The 19,431-nt window shown below is 39.3% G+C and overlaps 2 protein-coding genes across 2 annotated transcripts; one reads left to right on the top strand and one right to left on the bottom strand.

Annotated features, from left to right (window-relative positions):
* Positions 1-571: 571 nt before the first annotated feature.
* On the bottom strand, positions 572-5,699 carry LOC144078727 (cytochrome P450 2J2-like). Its single transcript, XM_077607045.1, has 9 exons — positions 5,406-5,699; positions 4,448-4,610; positions 3,665-3,814; positions 3,440-3,600; positions 3,190-3,366; positions 2,077-2,218; positions 1,827-2,014; positions 1,620-1,761; positions 572-783 (listed from the first exon to the last, which is right to left on the bottom strand). Exons 1-9 carry the CDS (start codon positions 5,586-5,588, stop codon positions 608-610), a joined length of 1,482 nt encoding a protein of 493 aa, XP_077463171.1. The 5' UTR covers positions 5,589-5,699; the 3' UTR covers positions 572-607.
* il23r (interleukin 23 receptor) lies at positions 5,061-19,391 on the top strand. The gene is made up of 17 exons (XM_077607048.1): positions 5,061-6,175; positions 8,902-9,057; positions 9,137-9,269; positions 10,087-10,259; positions 11,394-11,517; positions 11,574-11,731; positions 12,723-12,865; positions 12,954-13,110; positions 13,262-13,344; positions 14,236-14,440; positions 15,756-15,956; positions 16,038-16,136; positions 16,800-16,955; positions 17,045-17,185; positions 18,150-18,234; positions 18,732-18,822; positions 18,891-19,391. Exons 2-17 carry the CDS (start codon positions 9,018-9,020, stop codon positions 19,326-19,328), a joined length of 2,427 nt encoding a protein of 808 aa, XP_077463174.1. The 5' UTR covers positions 5,061-6,175; positions 8,902-9,017; the 3' UTR covers positions 19,329-19,391.
* Positions 19,392-19,431: the final 40 nt, after the last annotated feature.

Here is a 19,431-nt window from a genome sequence, read left to right as displayed (position 1 = left end):
CAAAAGTCAGGGAGTGTCGCATACATTTTCTAAAATTTACAGGAAGTGAGCAAGAAATGACCCAATCTCAACAGGAAGTGGCCCAGAAATGACCCAATCTCAATAGGAAGTGACCCAGAAATGACCCAATCTCAACAGGAAGTGACCCAGATATGTTCCAAAATTCAGGCAGAAATGAAATGTCACAGAAATGAACAGGAAGTGAGCTAGAAATGACCCAATCTCAACAGGAAGTGACCTTGAAATTAGTCCATCTCAACAGGATTTGACCCAGAAATGCTTAAAACTAACAGGAAGAGAGCCAGAAATGACCCAATCTCAACAGGAAGTGACCCAGAAATGACCCAATCTCAACAGGAAGTGACCCAGAAATGACCCAATCTCAACAGGAAGTGACCCAGACATGCCCCAAAATCCAAAAGTCAGGGAGTGTCGCAGAAATGTTCTAAAATGAACAGGAAGTGAGCTAGAAATGACTCAATCTCAACAGGATATGACACGTCAATGCCTCAAAATCCACAGGAAGTGACCAAGAAATGACCCAAACAAAACAAATCATATGAACCTTCAATTACTGGCACACTTTTATTTGAAAAAATATTCAGGTTCAGCGTGGCACGGCCAGGAAGCGAAACTGCTGGGGGGACTGCGTGAAACCTTGAACCCCCACCAGGTCCGGCATCTCCCCGGGTACGGGGGTGAAGGTGAAGCGTTGCAGGAGCGCCGTGAAGAACATGAAGAGTTCCATGCGCGCCAATTGCTCGCCCAAACACGCCCGTTTCCCTGAAAGAGGTGAGTTGAAAAATATGATTTTTTTTTTAAGTTCATAAAAATATGAAAATCCACACTGAAACCCCTTGAGTTCTACTATTAAAAATACTAAAATTTAAGTTAATAATAAAATAACCTGACCTTGAAACCCCTGAAAAATGTCAAAAGAAAATGTCCTAAAAGTTCAAAAAAATCGTGCAAAAAAACACAAAAACCATAAAAACATGAAACCTAAAAAAAAATAAAAAATAAAAACTTACAAACTACCCCCAAAAAAGCCATACAAGAATTCACCCTACTTTGCAATTTTTCCATTTTCGCGACCATTTCTGGTCGGCAAACCGACTTAAAAAAAAAAAAAACAGTTAGCGCCACCTTGAAAACCCTGAAAAATGTCTAAAGAAAATTTTAAGAATGTCCGAAAAGTTCAAAAAAAATCGTGCAAAAAAACACAAAAACCATAAAAACATGAAAACTAAAAAAAAAACCAAAACACTTACAAACTACCCCAAAAAAAGCCATACAATAATTCACCCTACTTTGCGATTTTTCTATTTTTGCGACCATTTCTGGTCGGCAAACCGACTTTAAAAAAAAACCAGTTAGCGCCACATTGAAACCCCTGAAAAATGTCTAAAGAAAATTTTAAGAATGTCCTAAAAGTTCAAAAAAATCGTGCAAAAAACACAAAAAACATGAAACCTAAAAAAAAACACTTACAAACTACCCCCCAAAAAAACATACAATAATTCACCGTACTTTGCGATTTTTCCATTTTCGCGACCATGTCTGGTCGGCAAACCGACTTAAAAAAAAAAACAGTTAGCGCCTTCGCGGCTAACGCTAACCTGCGGAAAAGGGCAGGAAGGCGTCTCTTCTGCGGAAGTGGTTTTTCGAGTCCAGGAAGTGTCGCGGGTTGAACCTGTCCGGGGTCTCCCACTCGTTTTTGTCCTGGAGGACGGATCCCAGATGGGCGACTAAGGTGGTACCCTAAAACCACATGATCGTCGTGTTAGTGTCCCGCCAAAACCAGAACTAGTACCGATGGATTTGACCTTTGGAATGATGTAACCTCCAAGCGTGGCCTCCTTACTGGCCATTTTGGGGAATCCCAACGGTACGATGTTAGCGATCCTCTGCGTCTCGTGGATGACGGCTTCGGTGTAGTGCATTTCGGCTCTGTCGGTCGAGGCGGGTAGGCGGGATTGGCCGATCACCCGGTCGATCTCCGCCTGGACCTCCTCTAAGACCGGTCGGTCCCAGGCGTTAAGTTCTACGCGGTCCCAAATTCCGACGGCTACTCACTTTGGATCACTGGGTAGTGCATCATGTAGACCATGGCCCAGCGCAAGGTGGTGGCCCCCGATTCCGTCCCGGCCTCAAGGAGGTCCAGAGTGGAGACGAGCAGGCTCCCGATGTTGAAGCCGGCCTGGGGGTCTTCTTTGAGCTGCAGGAAATCCGGAAATGACTTCAGGGCTAGCATGATAGGTTCCCAAACAAAGTTGACACACTCTTCTCTGGACTATAAGTCGCACTTTTTTGGATAGTTTGGATTTAAGATTTTAGATTACAGATTTTGGATTATAGATTTTATATTGTAGATTATAGATTTGGTATTATAGATTTTTGATTATAGATTTTTGATTATAGATTTTTGATTATAGATTATAGATTATAGATTTTAGATTATAGATTTTAGATTATAGATTTTAGATTTTAGATTTTAGATTGTAGATTGTAGATTGTAGATTTTAGATTATAGATTTTAGATTATAGATTATAGATTTTAGATTTTAGATTTTAGATTTTAGATTATAGATTATAGATTTTAGATTATAGATTTTAGATTTTAGATTTTAGATTTTAGATTTTAGATTATAGATTATAGATTATAGATTATAGATTATAGATTTTAGATTTTAGATTTTAGATTTTAGATTTTAGATTTTAGATTTTAGATTTTAGATTTTGGATTATAGATTTTGGATTACAGATTTTGGATTACAGATTTTGGGTTACAGATTTTGGGTTACAGATGTTGAATTATAGATTTTGGATTATAGATTTTGGATTATAGATTTTGGATTATAGATTTTAGATTATAGATTTTGGATTATAGAATTTGAATTATAGATTTTAGTTTATAGATTTTACATAAAAACATCTAAACAAGTTGTGAGAGGAAGTCAAGCATTCCGCAATGTCACCGGGACAATTTCAAAATAAAAGAATAGATAGGGGAAATGCGTTTTGGGGGATTTTGTAAATTGGATCTGGTTTTTGTACGTTGGGACGATCATTTGCATACCCAAGGAGGTTTCGTAACCTGAATATTTTGTACCTAGAGGCATTTGTAAGTAGAGGTAGGACTGTCTTACAGTTTTTCAACCGGCGTCTGTTCTAAAGAGAGTCACCCACCTTCTCTATCTCTGCAATGTAGGCGTCAATAAAGTCTCGAGGTTGCTCCGGGTTCCACTCCTCTTGATGTTTTTGCACTTCCTGCATCAGGAAATGCTCAATCTCCCTGTAATTGCTAATGACCTTCTGGTGCGAACCCGGCAGACGCTTGATCAGTGAGGGGAAGACGTTGTAAAGCTAAGGGCGGAGTCGAAATTGGGGTTGTTAGTTCGTTTTTCGCTAGCACCGCGCCCACTGGGGACCCACCCACCTGCGCCAGGGTCGAACCGGCCAGCACGATGGCCTCGTTGTCCAACTCCAGGAACCTTCGGAAGCTCCCGTCGTTGTACTCGAAGCGGTGGCCAAACAGCACCGAGGCCAGGACGTTGCCCACGGCGGCGGTGAGGGTGAACTGCGGGTTGAACGGCTGGCCTGGGAAGGGAAAACCTCGACGGTAAGGGGGTCTCGGCCCTCTGAAAAGCCGTGCCGGACTCGCCTTGCTCTTCTTTGAAAGCCTCGCACAGGTAGCCGCATTCCACTCGGATGTGGTTCTCCAAAGACCGCTGACCTTCTCCAAAATAGCGCAAGTGGCTAACGGTGAACTTGCGGTGCTTTTTCCATGGGTAACCATTGCTCAAGCCCACCCCTGAAAAAAAACGCCAACACTGACGGTCCATCGAGCAAGGCCGGGACCCGAGCAAAGTCCGGATCACGGTTCCGGCCTTCCCGCATGGACTTTGCATGTTCTCCCTGTGGCTGAGTGGGTTTTTTCTGGGTACTCCGCTTTCATCCGAGAGCCCCAAAACATACATGCTAGCCTAATTAGATGCTATATTGTCCCTCGCTACGAGTGATTGGTTGTTTGTGCTCTGCGTTTGGCCGGCAATCAATTTAGGGTGCCCATGGTTGGCTGGGATAGGCTCCAGCACCCCCCTTGAGAGGGTAAGTGGTACAGAAAATGATTGAAAATATTTGGATTAGGATTTTTAATATATATTTAATAATGAAAACACTCCATAGGGGATTTTAATCGTTTGTTTAGCAAATAAGACGACATGATTATCATGAGATGGGGATGCTTTGCTACTACTGGGCCTTGACTGCTTGCTTTTTAATGGGGAAAAAATAATGATAATCATTTCATCCAATTATTTTTCAGAAGAACGCAAGATTTGTCAAATGGAGAAGCAAAGAAAAATATTTTTGGAAGAAGACCTGAGATGGATGGCAGCTTACTTGCTAGCCAAAGTGGGCCGCAAGTCCGAATCGGATCGCTCACCGATGCCCTTAAAAACGCCATCAAAGAGCGGCATTTGGGGACGATCCGCGAAGCTGTCCAGCTGGTTGACCAAGGCCTCTTTGAACATGCGGTACCCCGAAACGAAGACGATCCTCTCGGAGCCTCGCCTCAAGCTGTACACGGGACCATACTCCTTTGCTAGCTAAAAAATATATAAAAAATAAATGAAATACCCGGATAAAAACCATGGAAGCCCGGGGAGAACAAGCAAACTCCACACAATGAGGACTGGCCTGGGATCAAACCTGCGACACCTGAACTGTGAGGCCAACGCGCTAACCACTAAAATCTTTTTAATTTTTTTTTAATTTGTTTAAAAAAAAAAAACTTTAAATTATATTTAATTAAAAATAATAATACTCTAAATTACTCTTAATTTTTATTTAATAAAAAAAAGATTAAATTAAATTTAATTTTAGTATTATTATTTAACGGTCATTTTAATCAAGTGAATTAAAAAAAAAAAAGATTAAATAAAAATTTATTTTAATTTTATTATTTAACGGTCATTTTGTGTGGTTAGCGTGTCGGCCTCAGACTTCTGGGTTCGAGGGTTTGATCCCAGGTGGGTCCTCTCTGTGTAAAATTTGCATGTTCTCCTCGGGGTCGCGTGGGTTTTCTCCGGGTACTCCAGTTTCCTCCCACATCCCAAGAACATGCATGCTAGGCTAATTATACACTATTTTTTTTCCTAGCTATGTGTCTCCTCGTACCCTACAATGGGCTAGCCACCGATTCAGGGTGTGTCCCCACCCCCTCTGGCTCCCGTAAATCAACTGGGATAGGCTCCAGCACCCCCCGCGACCCTCGTGAGCCCAAGCAGTCCAGAAAATGCCTGAATTTTAACCAAGTTTCATGCACAGGGTTGCCAAATCTGCTTCCCGAGCCTCCATTTTTGACCCCTGCGCTTCTACCCGCATTTTTATTTTGTTCTCACTTTGTCCAAGTCTTTGTAATCCATTCCGGTGAAAACATTTCCCAGGAAAGGCAAGGCCGAGGGTCCCGGCGGGAAAGTTGCGGGTCGCCAGTATCGAACCACGTCCCACAAGAGCAGGACCAGGAACGTAAACAGCAGCCAAGTGCTTAAGTCCAGGTACCCCAAAAGTGTTTGAAAAATCATAATCCACCTCGAACCGCTTCGATCTGCCAGAAAAGAATCTCCCTCGCTTGTTTTTAAGGGACTTCAAACGTTACGTCATGTCAAAATGGAGAGTAGAGGTTAAGTCTTTTTTTTTTTCAGCGGCGAGAAGAAAAAAAAATTGTTTGCTAGTTTGGAACCGCGACAAGATTCCGCTAATGATTGACCAAAAATTGCAGTTGTAAAAGTCATAAAAAAGAGGAAAGACGGGACAATTAAAAGGTCAAATTAATGGAAAAAAATATACACGTGGCAATTTATTGTGAAAGGTCGACCAAAGTTATGAAAGCAAGTCGTGTATGAATATTGGAATTAATGTTTTTTGACTTTACTCATGCTTGTTTATGTTATAACTCAAATTATTTATTTTTATAGTTGTTGTTTTTTACTAAATCGTTTAGTTTCTGCTCAACAAAAGTGCTCCATTGTCCTGCAATTCAACCTTGTATCTTTCATTCATTCATTTTCTGAACCTCTTATTCTCACAGGGGTCGCAGGGGGGTGCTGGAGCCTATCCCAGCTAACCAGGTGGGGGACAAAACCCTGAATCAATGGCCAGCTAATCGCAGGTGAGACAAAGAATCAATCCCTCATAGGTAGGGACAATTTAGCATACAATTAGCCTAGCATGCATGTATTATTACAAAAACCCAATAAATCATGTCATATTTACTTTTGTACTATTAATATTTTTAATATGTTCAATTTGTAGTGTAGCTTTAAATCTCATTGTACTTGTAGAATGACAATATAGGCATTCAATTCTATTAACTGCAACAGCTAGCTAAACAGTTAGCTCCTAAAAAAGCTAACATTAGCACGTATTTTAAAAACTGTTACTCTCCTTATACCAAGCATGACAAAAACCTAATAAATCATGTAATATTTACTTTTTGTAAAACTACTAATCTTATTTATGTATGCGCTTTAAAGCTTTAAATCTATATGTAGTACTTGTAAAATGACAATAAAGGCATTCAATTCAATCAACAGCAACAGCTAGCTAAACAGTTAGCTTCTATAAAAGATAACATTGGTACGAATTTTAAAAACTATTACTGTCCTTATTTATACCAAGCATTGCAAAAACCCAATAAATTGTCATATTTACTTTTTTACTATTACTTTGTAATGTAGCTTTAAATCTCATCTAACTTGTATAATAAGGGCATTCAATTCAATCAACTACAACAGCTAGCCTAACAGTTAGCTTGTACTCCCGAGAAAAAGCTAACATTGGTACTTATTGTCCTTATACCAAGCATTGCAAATACCCAATAAATCATGTCATATTTACTTTTTTACTATTAATGTTTTTAATACGTGCACTTTGTAATGTATCTTTAAATCTCATTGTACTTGTAGAATGATAATAAAGGCATTCAATCCAATCAACTGCAACAGTTAGCTTCTAAAAAAGCTAACATTGCTACGAATTTTAAAAACGGTTACTGTCCTTATTTATACCAAGCATTTCAAAAAACCCAATAAATCATGTAATATTTACCTTTTTACTATTAATCTTTTTAATATGCACACTTAGCATTGTACTTGTAGAATGACAATAAAAGCATTCAATTCAATCAACTGCATCAGCTAGCTAAACAGTTAGCTTCTACTCCCGAGAAAAAGCTAACATTGGTACTTATTGTCCTTATACCAAGCATTGCAAATACCCAATAAATCATGTCATATTTACTTTTTTAATATTAATCTTTTTCATGTGTGCACTTGGTAATGTAGCTTTAAATCTCATCTAACTTGTATAATGACAATAAAGGCATTCAATTCAATTAACTGCTACAGCTAGCTAAACAGTTAGCTTCTACGCCCGACAAAAAGCTAACATTAGCACGGATTTTAAAAACTGTTACTGTCCTTATTTATACCAAGCATTGCAAAAACTCCAATTAATTATGTCATATTTACTTTTTTACTATTAACCTTTTTAATATGTGCACTTTGTAATGTAGCTTTAAATCTCATCTAACTTGTATAATGACAATGAAGGCATTCAATTCAATCAACTACAACAGCTAGCTAAACAGTTAGCTTCTACTCCCGAGAAAAAGCGAACATTAGCACGGATTTTTAAAAATGTCGCTTTAAATCTCATTGTACTTGTATAACGACAATAAAGGCATTCAATTCAATCAACTGCTACAGCTAGCTAAACAGTTAGCTTCTACTCCCGAGAAAAAGCTTTTATTGATACTTATTTCTTCTTAAAAAGCTAACATTGGTACGAATTTTAAAAACTTTTTATAACCTTATTTATACCAAGCATTGCAAACCCCCCTAAATTGATGTCATATTTACTTTTTTACTATTAATCTTTTTAACATGTGCACTTTGTAAAGTAGCTTTAAATCTCATTGTTTGTATAATGACAATAAAGGCATTCGATTCAATGAACTACAACAGCTAGCTAAACAATTAGCTTCTAAAAAAGCTAACATTTAAAATACTGTTACTGTCCTTATTTATACCAAGCAGTGGTGGGCCGTCAGGGCCTTCAAGGCCTTCTCTGCTGGCCTAAGAAATATCTGAATCATATATGATATTTTGTCCAATCCATACAGGCGTAGGGATACGTCATTGCCTTGTCGCAGGCGGAGGGATACGTCATCGCTTTCACCAACTATGATTCGCTACCAAACTGTATCTGGAGCTAGCTGCACAAGCAAATATATTGTTGTGTTGATTTAAAGCCATTTTCAAGACGGACTATTCCAGAAATACGACAGGACAGGCTCGACTTTTAGCATTAGCTTCGATGGTGATAGAAAAGAAGGAAGAAAGAAAGGAGGATGGATATTGTGTACAGTTAAAAAGGATTTTTGGTGAGTAAAATATGGCTATATTCCGAAATAATATTTCAATTGTGGGCCCGGTTCTGATATCTGAAAAGCTCCAGTGTTTGTATTTAATCACTAAATGCTGCTAGGAAGTGGATTTTACCCGTTGAAGGCGCAACGGGAAAATGCACGGACCGCCACTGATACCAATCATGTCTTATTTACATTTTTACTATAAATCTTATTTATATGTGCACTTTCTAATGAAGCTTTAAATCTCTTCTAACTTGTATAATGACAACAATGGAATTCAATTCATGTGTTAACAATCAGGCTACATTCTGCTAGCTAGAACATGGGAAAACTTACGTGGCGTGAACGTCATGTTGCGGCGGGGAAACTAGGGCACCCATTCGTCATCCGCTACGAAGACCTCACACGCCTCCACCGCTAAACCATGTCAGTGTCCTTGATTTATGTTTTTTTTTTTGAGTCAGCAACCCACAAGCCCAAAAAGCACAAGCGCAAATCGGCATTTTTTCGACACGTCCGTTCCTCCGTTATCAGATGGAAGCTTCGCCAGAGGAAGTCAACGCTTCGGTGCAGATCTGAGATGACCCCGTGGAGATGCTTCATTTCGCTTCTCCTCACCGGTGAGTATTTATATTTGATTTTATTTTATTTTGTTCTCTTCTAGTGATTTTTTTGTTTTTTTCCAATTTTTTTCTTCAGGAAGTGCGCTGCTTTTTGTCAGTTCTCAGCAATTTGACAACAGCCAGGGACGTCTGAGCGTGGGGAACCCTTTGCCTTTTTTACTGGGTTCCGACCTGATGGTGTCCTGCCACGCCAATTCGTGTGAAAGGAGGTGAGACGCGACGGCAAAACGACATAAAACGGCAATTTTGTTTGTTTATTGACTTAAAAAAACGACACAAAATGTCAACTCGTACTGGTAAAGTCATTTAAAGTCATTAGAAGTCAAATATCTGGAGGTTTAAGTCAAATAAATGTTCATTTTCTCAACGGCTTAGCCTCACAAAGGTCGCGGGGGGTGCCGGAGTCATCCCGGCCAAGATTGGACACCGAATCGGTGGCCAGCCAATCACAGGGCGCAAGGAGGCCGATAAAAAAATCATAGATAGCGGCAATTTAGCATCCAATTAGCCTAGCATGCGTTTTTTGGGGGATGTGGGAGGAAAGCGGAGTATCCGGAGAAAACCCACGCAAGCCAGGGGAGAACATGCAAACTCCACACAGGTGGATCGACCTTGGATTCGAACCCAGGACCCCAGAACTGCGAGCCTGACGCACTTAACACTCAAAAAGAGACAGTGAAAGTTTAACATAAAAAAACTAGCATACTTGCTAAAAGTAATAATAATAAAAGCATGTAATAATGTAAGTAATAAATATGATTAAGTACTCAAAATAATAGGGATAACCTCACAATATTAAATGGATTATTAATATTTAAGTGGTATTTTAAGTTGGAAAAGGCATGAAATAATAAATTTAAAAAAACATACACAACATAAAATAAAATTCCCTTAATATTTCAATTGGTGTTTTATTATTTATTACAATTTGTGGAAAGATTCTTTTTAACTAATTTGATTTTTGAATAATTTTTAATCTGCTTTTTTGATTGAATTTTTCTGTAAAGTGTAATGTTTCATTTGCAGGTCCCAAGTTTTTTTGACGGTGAATGGCGAGGGGGCGTGGCCTCAAAGCCGAGACGGGTGCAGCTTCGCCTTCAAATTGCTCCGCGTTCGGCGACCCGAATCGGAAGTTTACTGTAAACTTCGAGAAGACGGACTGACCACCGTCATCGCCTGGATGAAGCTGGCCGGCGGATGTATGTAACCAAAAACTTATTATATTATTTTTTTAAATGAGATATGCCTTAATTGCCCTTGATGAAGTTAGACGGCCATTTTGATGGGGCGGACATTTTAGGACAAAAAGTTGATAATAAAAGTCATTCAAGTAATAGTATATTCAAATAAATACTACAATAATACAATACAATCGTACGCAATTTTTGATTAAAAATAAAGTCTACGATAACAACAAAAACAAACCAACAGACAAATTAGATTAGATAATTTTATTCATCCTGTATTTGGGAAATTTTACTGTCACAGTAGCATTTTACACATAAATAAATCAGGTAATAATTAAGTTAATATATATATATATTTCAGCAACACGCTTATTTATTTATTTTTATATTTATTTATTTAGTATATATATATTTATTTTTATATATAGATGTATTTATTTATTTTGTGTGTATATATATTTCTATTTTTATATATATATTTATATATATATATATATATACACAAAATAAATACATAAATATATATAAATGAATAAATAAGCGTGTTGCTGAAATATATATATATACATACATAAATATACATAAATAAACAATATAAATACAATTATACAATATCACAAAATAAACAATCACTAAATAATAACAATAACTAATAAATAGTCAATAAATAAGTCATTAAAAATTATATATATATTTATATATATATAATATAGTGTGTTGAAATTAAATCAAGTTTGATCATATTCTTTATCCTCTGCATAGAACGACTGCATTTTGCAAATCCACGTGCTTCAAAAATTTGCATTATATGAATTTTTTTCCGTCCGCCTTGCAGTTTTGGGGTCGAGGGTTTGATCCCAGGTGGGTCCTTACTGTATGGAGTTTGCGTTTGCGTGGGTTTTCCCCGGGTACTCCGCTTTCCTCCAACATAACCCCCCCAAAAAACATGCAAGCTGGGCTAATTGTATGCTAAATTCTCCCTAGATTAGTTGTTTGTCTCCTTGCGGCCTGCGATTGGCCGACCGCTGATTCAGGGTGTCCCACACCTGGTGCCTGTCGTTAGCTGGGATAAGCTCCAGCACCCCCCGCGAGAATAAGTGGTTGAGAAAATGACTGAATGAATGAACCATCGTTTCTTTTTTCAAGTCCCCCCAGATCCACCCAAGAACATCACCTGTGCGACCACGCGGCGCTCCCCATTGGTGGAGTGCCAGTGGTGGGCGGGGCGACACACCCACCTGCCCACGTCCTACAACGTGACCCTCAGCAGGTGAGCCGCCCGTCCGTCGATTCCAGTCGGCAAATCTAACGGGAATTGGACGGCAGCGGGAAGGCCACGTCGTTTTGGAGCGCGGACGGCGGCAAGGTGGTCCTGCCCCGAGCGGCGCTGGAGGCGGAGCCACGCTATTGGCTGGCGGTCAACGCCCACAACCGCCTGGGCCGATCGCGGTCGGAGACGTTCGCCGTGCGCCTCGCCGACATAGGTAAGAAAATGACATGATTATTCTAGTTATTGTTGCCGTTAAAATACAAATGTGATGAAAATATGAAAAAATGTATTTAATTATTTTTTTTGTAAGTTCATAAAAATGAAAATCCATGCTGAAACTATCAAAATGATAAAAATAATGGGTAAAGTTTAAAAAAATGTGGCAAATACGTTTTGTTTTCTAATTTGGAGTTATTAAAATGTTAATTTTTATAATGGAAAAAGAAAAGTGAAAAATTTAATGGAAGCTATTAAAATGATCAAAACAATGAAAAAATAAAAAATAAATGTAATAACCACATTTTGTTTTCTAATTTGAAGTTAGTAAAATTATAAATAGTTTCAAAATTTTTATGAAGTTATTAAAATAATAGAAAAAAAGTTAAACAAATTTAATGAACTGTTTTCTAATTTGAAGTTATTAAAATGATAAAAATAATAGAAAAAAATTATACAAATTTAATTAACATTTTTTCTGAATAATTTTAGGCAAAGTCTCAATGTAAAAATGTGGTTAAAAAGATCTTTTTACATATATCAAAAAATTATATAAATAATGCAAGAATCGTTAGACTATAATTAGAGTAGCTTTAAAAATAACAAAAATATTAATAGTATTGTCCAAGTAATGCAAATGCAGTCCAAAAAAATGAAAAGTACAAATATTACCCATTTAAGATCAAATCAATACAAAGCTAAAAGTACCTTAACAACATAAAACATTTAAAAGCTACCTTTGAAGTTTAATTAAATGAGTATTAAAAAATGATTTCCATATGGATTTCTTGAACAAGAAATTCACAAAAATAAACAAAATAATAAATACTTCTGAGCAAACGCAAGAACGTCCAAATTGAAAATAAAAATAGTACAAATTAGCTCTGCATTTTGGAAAACTCAACTGTTTTTTTTACCAGTTTTATACGAAATGTTCCCTGAAAAAACCCACAAAAAAAGACTAATATTGTCCCGCCCCCTTTCCCTAGTCATCCCACAAACCCCCCTCATCACCCACATCCACTTCGGGAACGTCTCCACGCCGGCGGCCATTTTGCATTGGGACAGCCCCGAAGACCTATCGCGGCTCGACGCTTCCGTCAGACTCCGCCCCCACAACTTTTCCTCCTGGGTAAATTTTAGCAAATAACCATGGTAGCAAAGCGGTTCAGAAAACAAACCAATGAATGTATTTTCCCAACCCACTTCTTCCTTCCCAGGAACCAAAAGAGTCCAAACGCCTGGGCCGGGACCAGGTCCAAGTGGGCGGTCTGAAGCCCCTGACGGACTACGACTTCCAAATAAGGGCATGCGCCGCCCCGGTTGGAAATTGCAGCCAATGGAGTGAGGCGGCGACCGGGAGAAGTCCTGGAAAAGGTGGTCAACTATTTCGGGCTATTGGCGTTCCTCAGGGCTCCGTTCTGGAGCTCCCTGGATTTCATTTTGAATGTGTATTACACCCGTTTTACGGTGGCAAACTGGAGTGTCAACTTTGTGATTGATTGATTTCCTGTGCGTTTATCTTCAGGGCCGTCGCAGTCGCTGCACGCGTGGCGGATATTGAGCAAGCGTGAAAACGGATCGCTGCAGGATGTCACCGTTTTATGGAAGGTAGTTTTTGGTTTGGATTTTCTTAGGAAACATCGCTCGATTTTTTTTGGGACTGTCATTGATGGCAATGGGCGTCCAATCCCTTTCGAGCAGGGAGGGACGAATGAATGTCAGGCGAATGTCGGTCATGACGGCGGATTAGAGGCGGAGCTCTAGGGGGTGTCGGTTTGAGGACAGAAAAATGATTTGATTATGATTTAAAAAATATATTTTTTAAATGAGTACATTTTAATACTCATTTAAATCCATATTAAGCATTTAGAAATAAAAATATAAAAATTGTTAGCGCGTCGGCCTCACAGCACTTGGGTCCCGGGTTCAAATCCAGGTCGGCCCACCTGTGTGGGTTTTCTCTGGGTACTCCGGTTTCCTCCCACATTCCAAAAACATGCATGCTAGGCTAATTAGACACTCTAAATTGCCCCTAGCTAAGACTGATTGGTTGTTTGTGTCCTTGTGCCCTGTGATTGGCTGATCAGGGTGTCCCCTGCTTCGTGCCTGAAAGACAGCTGGGTTAGGCTCCAGCACCCCCCGCGACCCTAATAAGGAAAAAGCGGTTCAGAAAAATGAATGAATGAAGGAATAGAAAAATAGGAAAAATCATGACGCGGTGAACAAGTGGTTAGTGCGTTGGTCTCGCAGTCCTGGGGTCGAGGGTTTAATACCCGGTCCAGACCTCATTGTGTGCAGTTTGCATATTCTCCCCAGGCTCGCGTGGGTTTTCTCCAAGGACGCCGATTTCCTCACACATCCCAAAAATATGCAAGCTAGGCTAATCGGATGCTACTTTGTTGGAAACCTTGACGTGATCAATTTTCAGGTGAAATTTATTCAGAAATAATTTTTGAATTGATTGTTTTTTTTATCTATTTTGGATAAACCAATCACCAGGCTCCCGATCCAGAGTCCTACAGTGGCCGGGTGGAGGGCTACCAGGTGGTCCTGGGCCGTGGTCCCACAGCACGGGAAGTAAATTGCGCCGCGTCGTTGAGCCGGTGCTCCCTTCAGGTGCCGTCCGAACTCCCGGCGCTTGGCGTCAGCGTGGTCGCCTCGTACGGGAGGTCGCCGTGGACCAGCGTGCCGCTCAATTTCTCGGGTATGCGCACATCACATTTTGAAAAGTTCCATTTTTATTCGAAATTAATTTCACATTTTTTTAAAAGACTACTAGCTCGGTTGCTAGCATTTAATGCTATCAAAGTCAATGTTTAACCCAGGGGTGTCAAACCCAGTTTGGTTGGCGGCCCACATTCATGGTGACCAGATCTCATGTGGGCCGGACCATTTTAGATATAATATTTAGATTTTTTTTTTTTATAAATAGATTAAAAGAACTGGATTAAAAGCCCTGAAAAATCCGTTTTTTATAGATCTAAAACAATGTTTATTTTAGCTTTTTTAATATATTTTTAGATTTTACAAAATTATTTTTGAACTAAAAACACAGAAAAAATTGATTAAAAAAATACAATTATGGATTAAAAGAAGTGGATTAAAATCCCTGAATATTCAGTTTTTTATAGATCTAAAACAATGTTTATTTTAGCTTTTTTATATATTTTTAGATATTACAAAATTATTTTTGAGCTAAAAACACAGAAGAAATTGATAAAAAAAAATAACAATTATGGATTAAAAGAAGTGGATTAAAATCCCTGAATATTCAGTTTTTTTATAGATTTAAAACAATGTTTATTTTAGTTTTTTTATATTTTTAGATTTTACAACATGATTTTGGAACTAAAAACTCAGAAAAATTGATTAAAAAATTACAATTATGGATTAAAAGAACTGGATTAAAAGCCCTGAATATTCCATTTTTTATAGATCTAAAAAAATGTTTATTTTAGCTTTTTTATATATTTTTAGATTTTACAAAATGATTTTTTTAAACTAAAAACAGAAAAAATGGATTAAAAAAATACAATTATGGATTAAAAGATCTGGATTAAAAGCCCTGAATATTCCATTTTTTATAGCTCTAAAACAATGTTTATTTGAGCTTTTTTATATTTTAAAAAATGATTTTGGAATTAAAAACATGGATTAAAAAATGACAATTATTGATTTCAAAGGGGCAAAATCAGGAAATTTTATATACATCTATACTCTTCATTTTAATTTGATCCTAAAACAGAAAGTCGGCACTCATGATTTACTTTCCCGGGCCGCACAAAATGATGCGGCGGGCCAGATTTGGCCCCTGGGCCGCCACTTTGACACATGTAGTTTAACACAAAATGTGCCTTTTAACCTATCAAAATCAATATTTAACTTAAACACAAAATGCCCCTTAACTCATTTATAGATAAACATTAAAAGAATGTAAACAATTTCAAAGTGAACATTTTTTAAAAAGCTACTGCTAACTTTCATGCAAAACAAGGCTAACATAGTCTTTTATTGTTCAGGTGAGGCCACACCTGAGCTCCAGCTAGCGCTACCTGCGGCTAACAGCAGCGCTATGCTAGTCACCTGGGAGAAAGCAAGAAGTAGTACTTCCAGAAATGAAGTACTGTACTACGTACTAGAATGGAGTAGCCTGCCCAAAAGGAAAAATCAGCTAAAGTGGATCAAAGTTGAGCCGGAAAATAACAACGCAAGTGTCGCAGGTAAAGAAATCACAAGCAGTTACAATGCTGACATCCAGTGGACATTAAGTGAACTACGCCACGTTTTTTCTCTGTTTTGAGGTATGACTGCGGGCGTCCGGTATAACGTCACTATTTACGCCGTGAGCAGACGAGGTGTCAGTTCGCCGTCCTCCATCTTGGCCTACTCCGGACAACTCAGTAATATATTTTAACATTTATGGATTTTTTTTTATTTAAAAAGGGTTTTTGATGTTATTTCCACTGTTTTTTTAATTTTGTTATTTCTGGTCATTTGAATGGTCTTATTAGCTAAATTTTTAGTTGAGACATTTAACATTTAGAATTATGTTTAGGGTTTAGAGATAAAAATGTAAATTAAGAATTTTGGATTTGTTTTTGCGATTTAGATTTGTTTTTTTGTTTTAGAGATAAACATTTAAATTTAGAATTTAGGATTTGTTTTTGCAATTTAGATTTTAAGATCTAGATTTAACATTTAGATTTATGTTTTGGGTTTAGAGATAAAAATTTAAATTTAGAATTTTGGATTTGTTTTTGCGATTTAGATTTAACATTTAAATTCAAAATTGAGATTTAGAATTTGTTTTTGATTTCAATTGAAGATTTTTTTTGAATAATTTAGATTTAACATTTAAAATTACAATTTACATTCGCTCTTATTATTTAGAAATAAATATTGGAGTGGCTAAACATATAAAAAATAAGTGACTCTAACATTTTCACGCCACTAGGTGGCGCTAAATCTGGAAAAAATGCCATCTTTTCAACCAAGCGCGGCTTTAAAATCAGCCAATCATATCCAACGACTTAAAATATAATATCAAACATTGACCTTTCCAGAACCGACCGCCGGTCCAAGCGTGTCGGTGCTGGTCCACAGGCCCACCCGCCTCTTGATCGAGTGGGAGGACCCCAGGGTGGAGCAGCAGAGGGGCTTCATCACCAACTACAGCGTCTACTTCAGCACCCTCAACGTGCACAGCCGAGAAATCACAGGTGAGGTGTTGAGAAAAAATGCAAACAATGCATACAGCAGTGGCCTCTGGTGGCTAGTTGAAGTACAACATGTGTGTGTGTGGATCTAGTGGTGGTCCCAGCAGGGGTTCGCAGACAGGCGTGGCTGGAGTGTCCCGAGGGGGGCGTGGCCATCCAGATGTCGGCGTCCACCTTGGCCGGCGAAGGCCCACGCGGGAATCCCATCTCATCTCGGCCCACCGAATCCACGGGTGTGTAAAAATAGGCAAGGCAAGGCAAACTTATTTGGGGGTGCTTCATACCATGTACCGTATTTTCACGACTATAAGGCGCACTTAAAAGTCTTAAATTTTTTCCGAAATAGACAGGGCACCTTATAATCCAGTGTGCTTTATATATGAAAAAAAAATTAAAATGTGTCATTCATTGAGGGTGCGCCTTATAATGCAGTGCGCCTTATAGTCGTGAAAATACGGTGTATATATTTTTTTAATTGGTCCCTTTATTAGGACATTTTATCAACTTTTTTCCCACCTAAAACAATGACACTGATACTTTATACATAAAACAGGAACTTTTCTTTCATTTTCTGGACTGTTTGTCCTTACAAGGGTCACGGGGGGTGCTGGAGCCTATCCCAGCTGACTTTGGCCCTAGGCGGGGGGACAACACCCTAAATCGGGGGCCAGCCAATCGCTGGGCAGAATGACACAAACAACGAATCCCTCATAGCTGGGGTCAATTTAGCATACAATTAGCTTAGCTTGCATGTTTTTGGGATGCGTTAAGAGACTGGAGTACCCGGAAAAAACCCATGCAAGCCCGGTGGCAACATGCAAACTCCACACAGTGAGCCCCCACCTGGGATCGAGCCCACGACCCCGGGACTGCGAGCCCAACCCTCTAACCACTCCCCACTGGGTCGCGCAGAAATGCTAATTTTTCATTTCTGGCAAAATTGTGTGAAGATAATTTTATGGTGGGCACTTCCTGCCAATTTTTTAGCATCTCCAGTGCACTTCCTGTTGATTTAGGGCCACTTCCTGTAAATTTGAGGGCATTCTTGACACACTTCCTCACAATTTGGGGTCATTTCCTATTCAATTTCAGCTCAATTGTTCCATACAAATTGAACGGGCCCTTTTTTTGTTGACTTTTAGCAACATAAAAAGGACCAATCATGTGGTAGACATTTAATATTTTTTCCCCCTCTAGCAGGACTGACCACCCTGGTGTCAACCATGCTAGCTGTGGCAGCCTTCACGGTCCAGCTAGCTTGTTGGAGCTGCGTCAGGAGAAGGTTAGACATTTTTTTTCAAATTACTTTTTGATAGGTTCACCCTTTAGGCATTCCCAAATGCACTCACAAATAAAACAGACATCTGACATAAACAGGAAAAAAAGGACTAAAGTATGAACATACTCATCACTCATCTGGGATTTATGGGATGCTTTCTTGGTTTTCATCAGACTAAAGGTCTGTTCACACACATATGTAGAGCCAAATCACACCAGAATCCTCTGTGCCATCTTCTGGATGTTTGGAAATTTCCAATGATTTCCTGTATCTTTTAACGCAACCAGTGTGGGGAAATGAGCAAATGACTTTTCTGATATTTGCTTGAAAAATAAAACCAGCTTGGTTTTAAAGGCGGAAGGTTTGCTTGCATTTCATGCACAAACTGTTTTTTTTCTCGTGTAGCTTCACATTCAGCTCGTTCATGTGTGTCAGGATGTCCACAGTAAAAGTTAAATGTCCGATGCGTGTTTATATATGTGCGTGTGTGTGATGATCAGGATTAAAGAAAGATGGACATTGTGGGCTCCCGATTGGTTGGTGGTGAAGCTTCCCAAACCCGAAAATAGCCAAGCCATCAAATTTCTGGAGGTACACGAACGCATCACTTTTTTTTTTTAAAGGGCAGCCGTCATAACTCTCTAAAAAAAAATCTCCAGGTGGGCGCCGAGAACGAGCCGTCCTTCTCCAGCACCTCCAGCGACCCCCCGTTGTCCCCCATCAGCTTGGTTTCCGACGACGACGCTTACCGGCCCGGGCCCGCTTTCCCGCATCTCCTCATGAGCGACGTCCTTTTCCCGGAAGCCGACGCCGACCGGGGTTACAAAGCGCAAGTGGCCGCCGCCGCGCTCCCGCCGGTCGAACGGTCCGGTTGGGACCGGTCGAGCTCGGTGGAGGTGGACTCCGGTTCCGGACAATTCTCGGGGAACCTCCTGTCCAGCGTGGAACTGGACTCCTGGTCCCGTCATTTGGATCTGGACTGGAGCGGAGACGAATGGAGAGAAGCGGGAGAGCGTGAAACGGGGGTGAAGGCCTCGCTAGGCGGGGGCTACTTCCCACAATGCTTCACTCCGAACGGCGGGCAGGAAGCCAAATGACCTGAACTTCATGGTATGAATTTATTCTGTCTCTCAATAGAGTGGAAAAGACACAAAATGGAAGCGCATGCTTTTTTTTCATTCATTTTCTATACCGCTTATC

This window comes from Stigmatopora argus, chromosome 8, assembly GCF_051989625.1.
Source record: "Stigmatopora argus isolate UIUO_Sarg chromosome 8, RoL_Sarg_1.0, whole genome shotgun sequence".
Lineage (NCBI taxonomy): Eukaryota > Metazoa > Chordata > Actinopteri > Syngnathiformes > Syngnathidae > Stigmatopora > Stigmatopora argus.
The sequence above is the reverse complement of the archived record's forward strand: the minus strand, read 5'-3'. Positions and strand labels throughout refer to the sequence as shown.

Coding starts and splice junctions, on each gene's coding strand:
- LOC144078727 (XM_077607045.1), bottom strand. CDS start 5,588: ATGATTTTTCAAACACTTTTGGGGTACCTGGACTTAAGCACTTGGCTG. Junction 3,367..3,439: donor CCGGTTCGACCCTGGCGCAG/GTGGGTGGGTCC, acceptor CTCCGCCCTTAG/CTTTACAACGTCTTCCCCTC. Junction 784..1,619: donor CTTCCTGCCCTTTTCCGCAG/GTTAGCGTTAGC, acceptor CACCTCTTTCAG/GGAAACGGGCGTGTTTGGGC.
- il23r (XM_077607048.1), top strand. CDS start 9,018: ATGACCCCGTGGAGATGCTTCATTTCGCTTCTCCTCACCG. Junction 14,441..15,755: donor CGTGCCGCTCAATTTCTCGG/GTATGCGCACAT, acceptor TTTATTGTTCAG/GTGAGGCCACACCTGAGCTC. Junction 16,137..16,799: donor GGCCTACTCCGGACAACTCA/GTAATATATTTT, acceptor TGACCTTTCCAG/AACCGACCGCCGGTCCAAGC.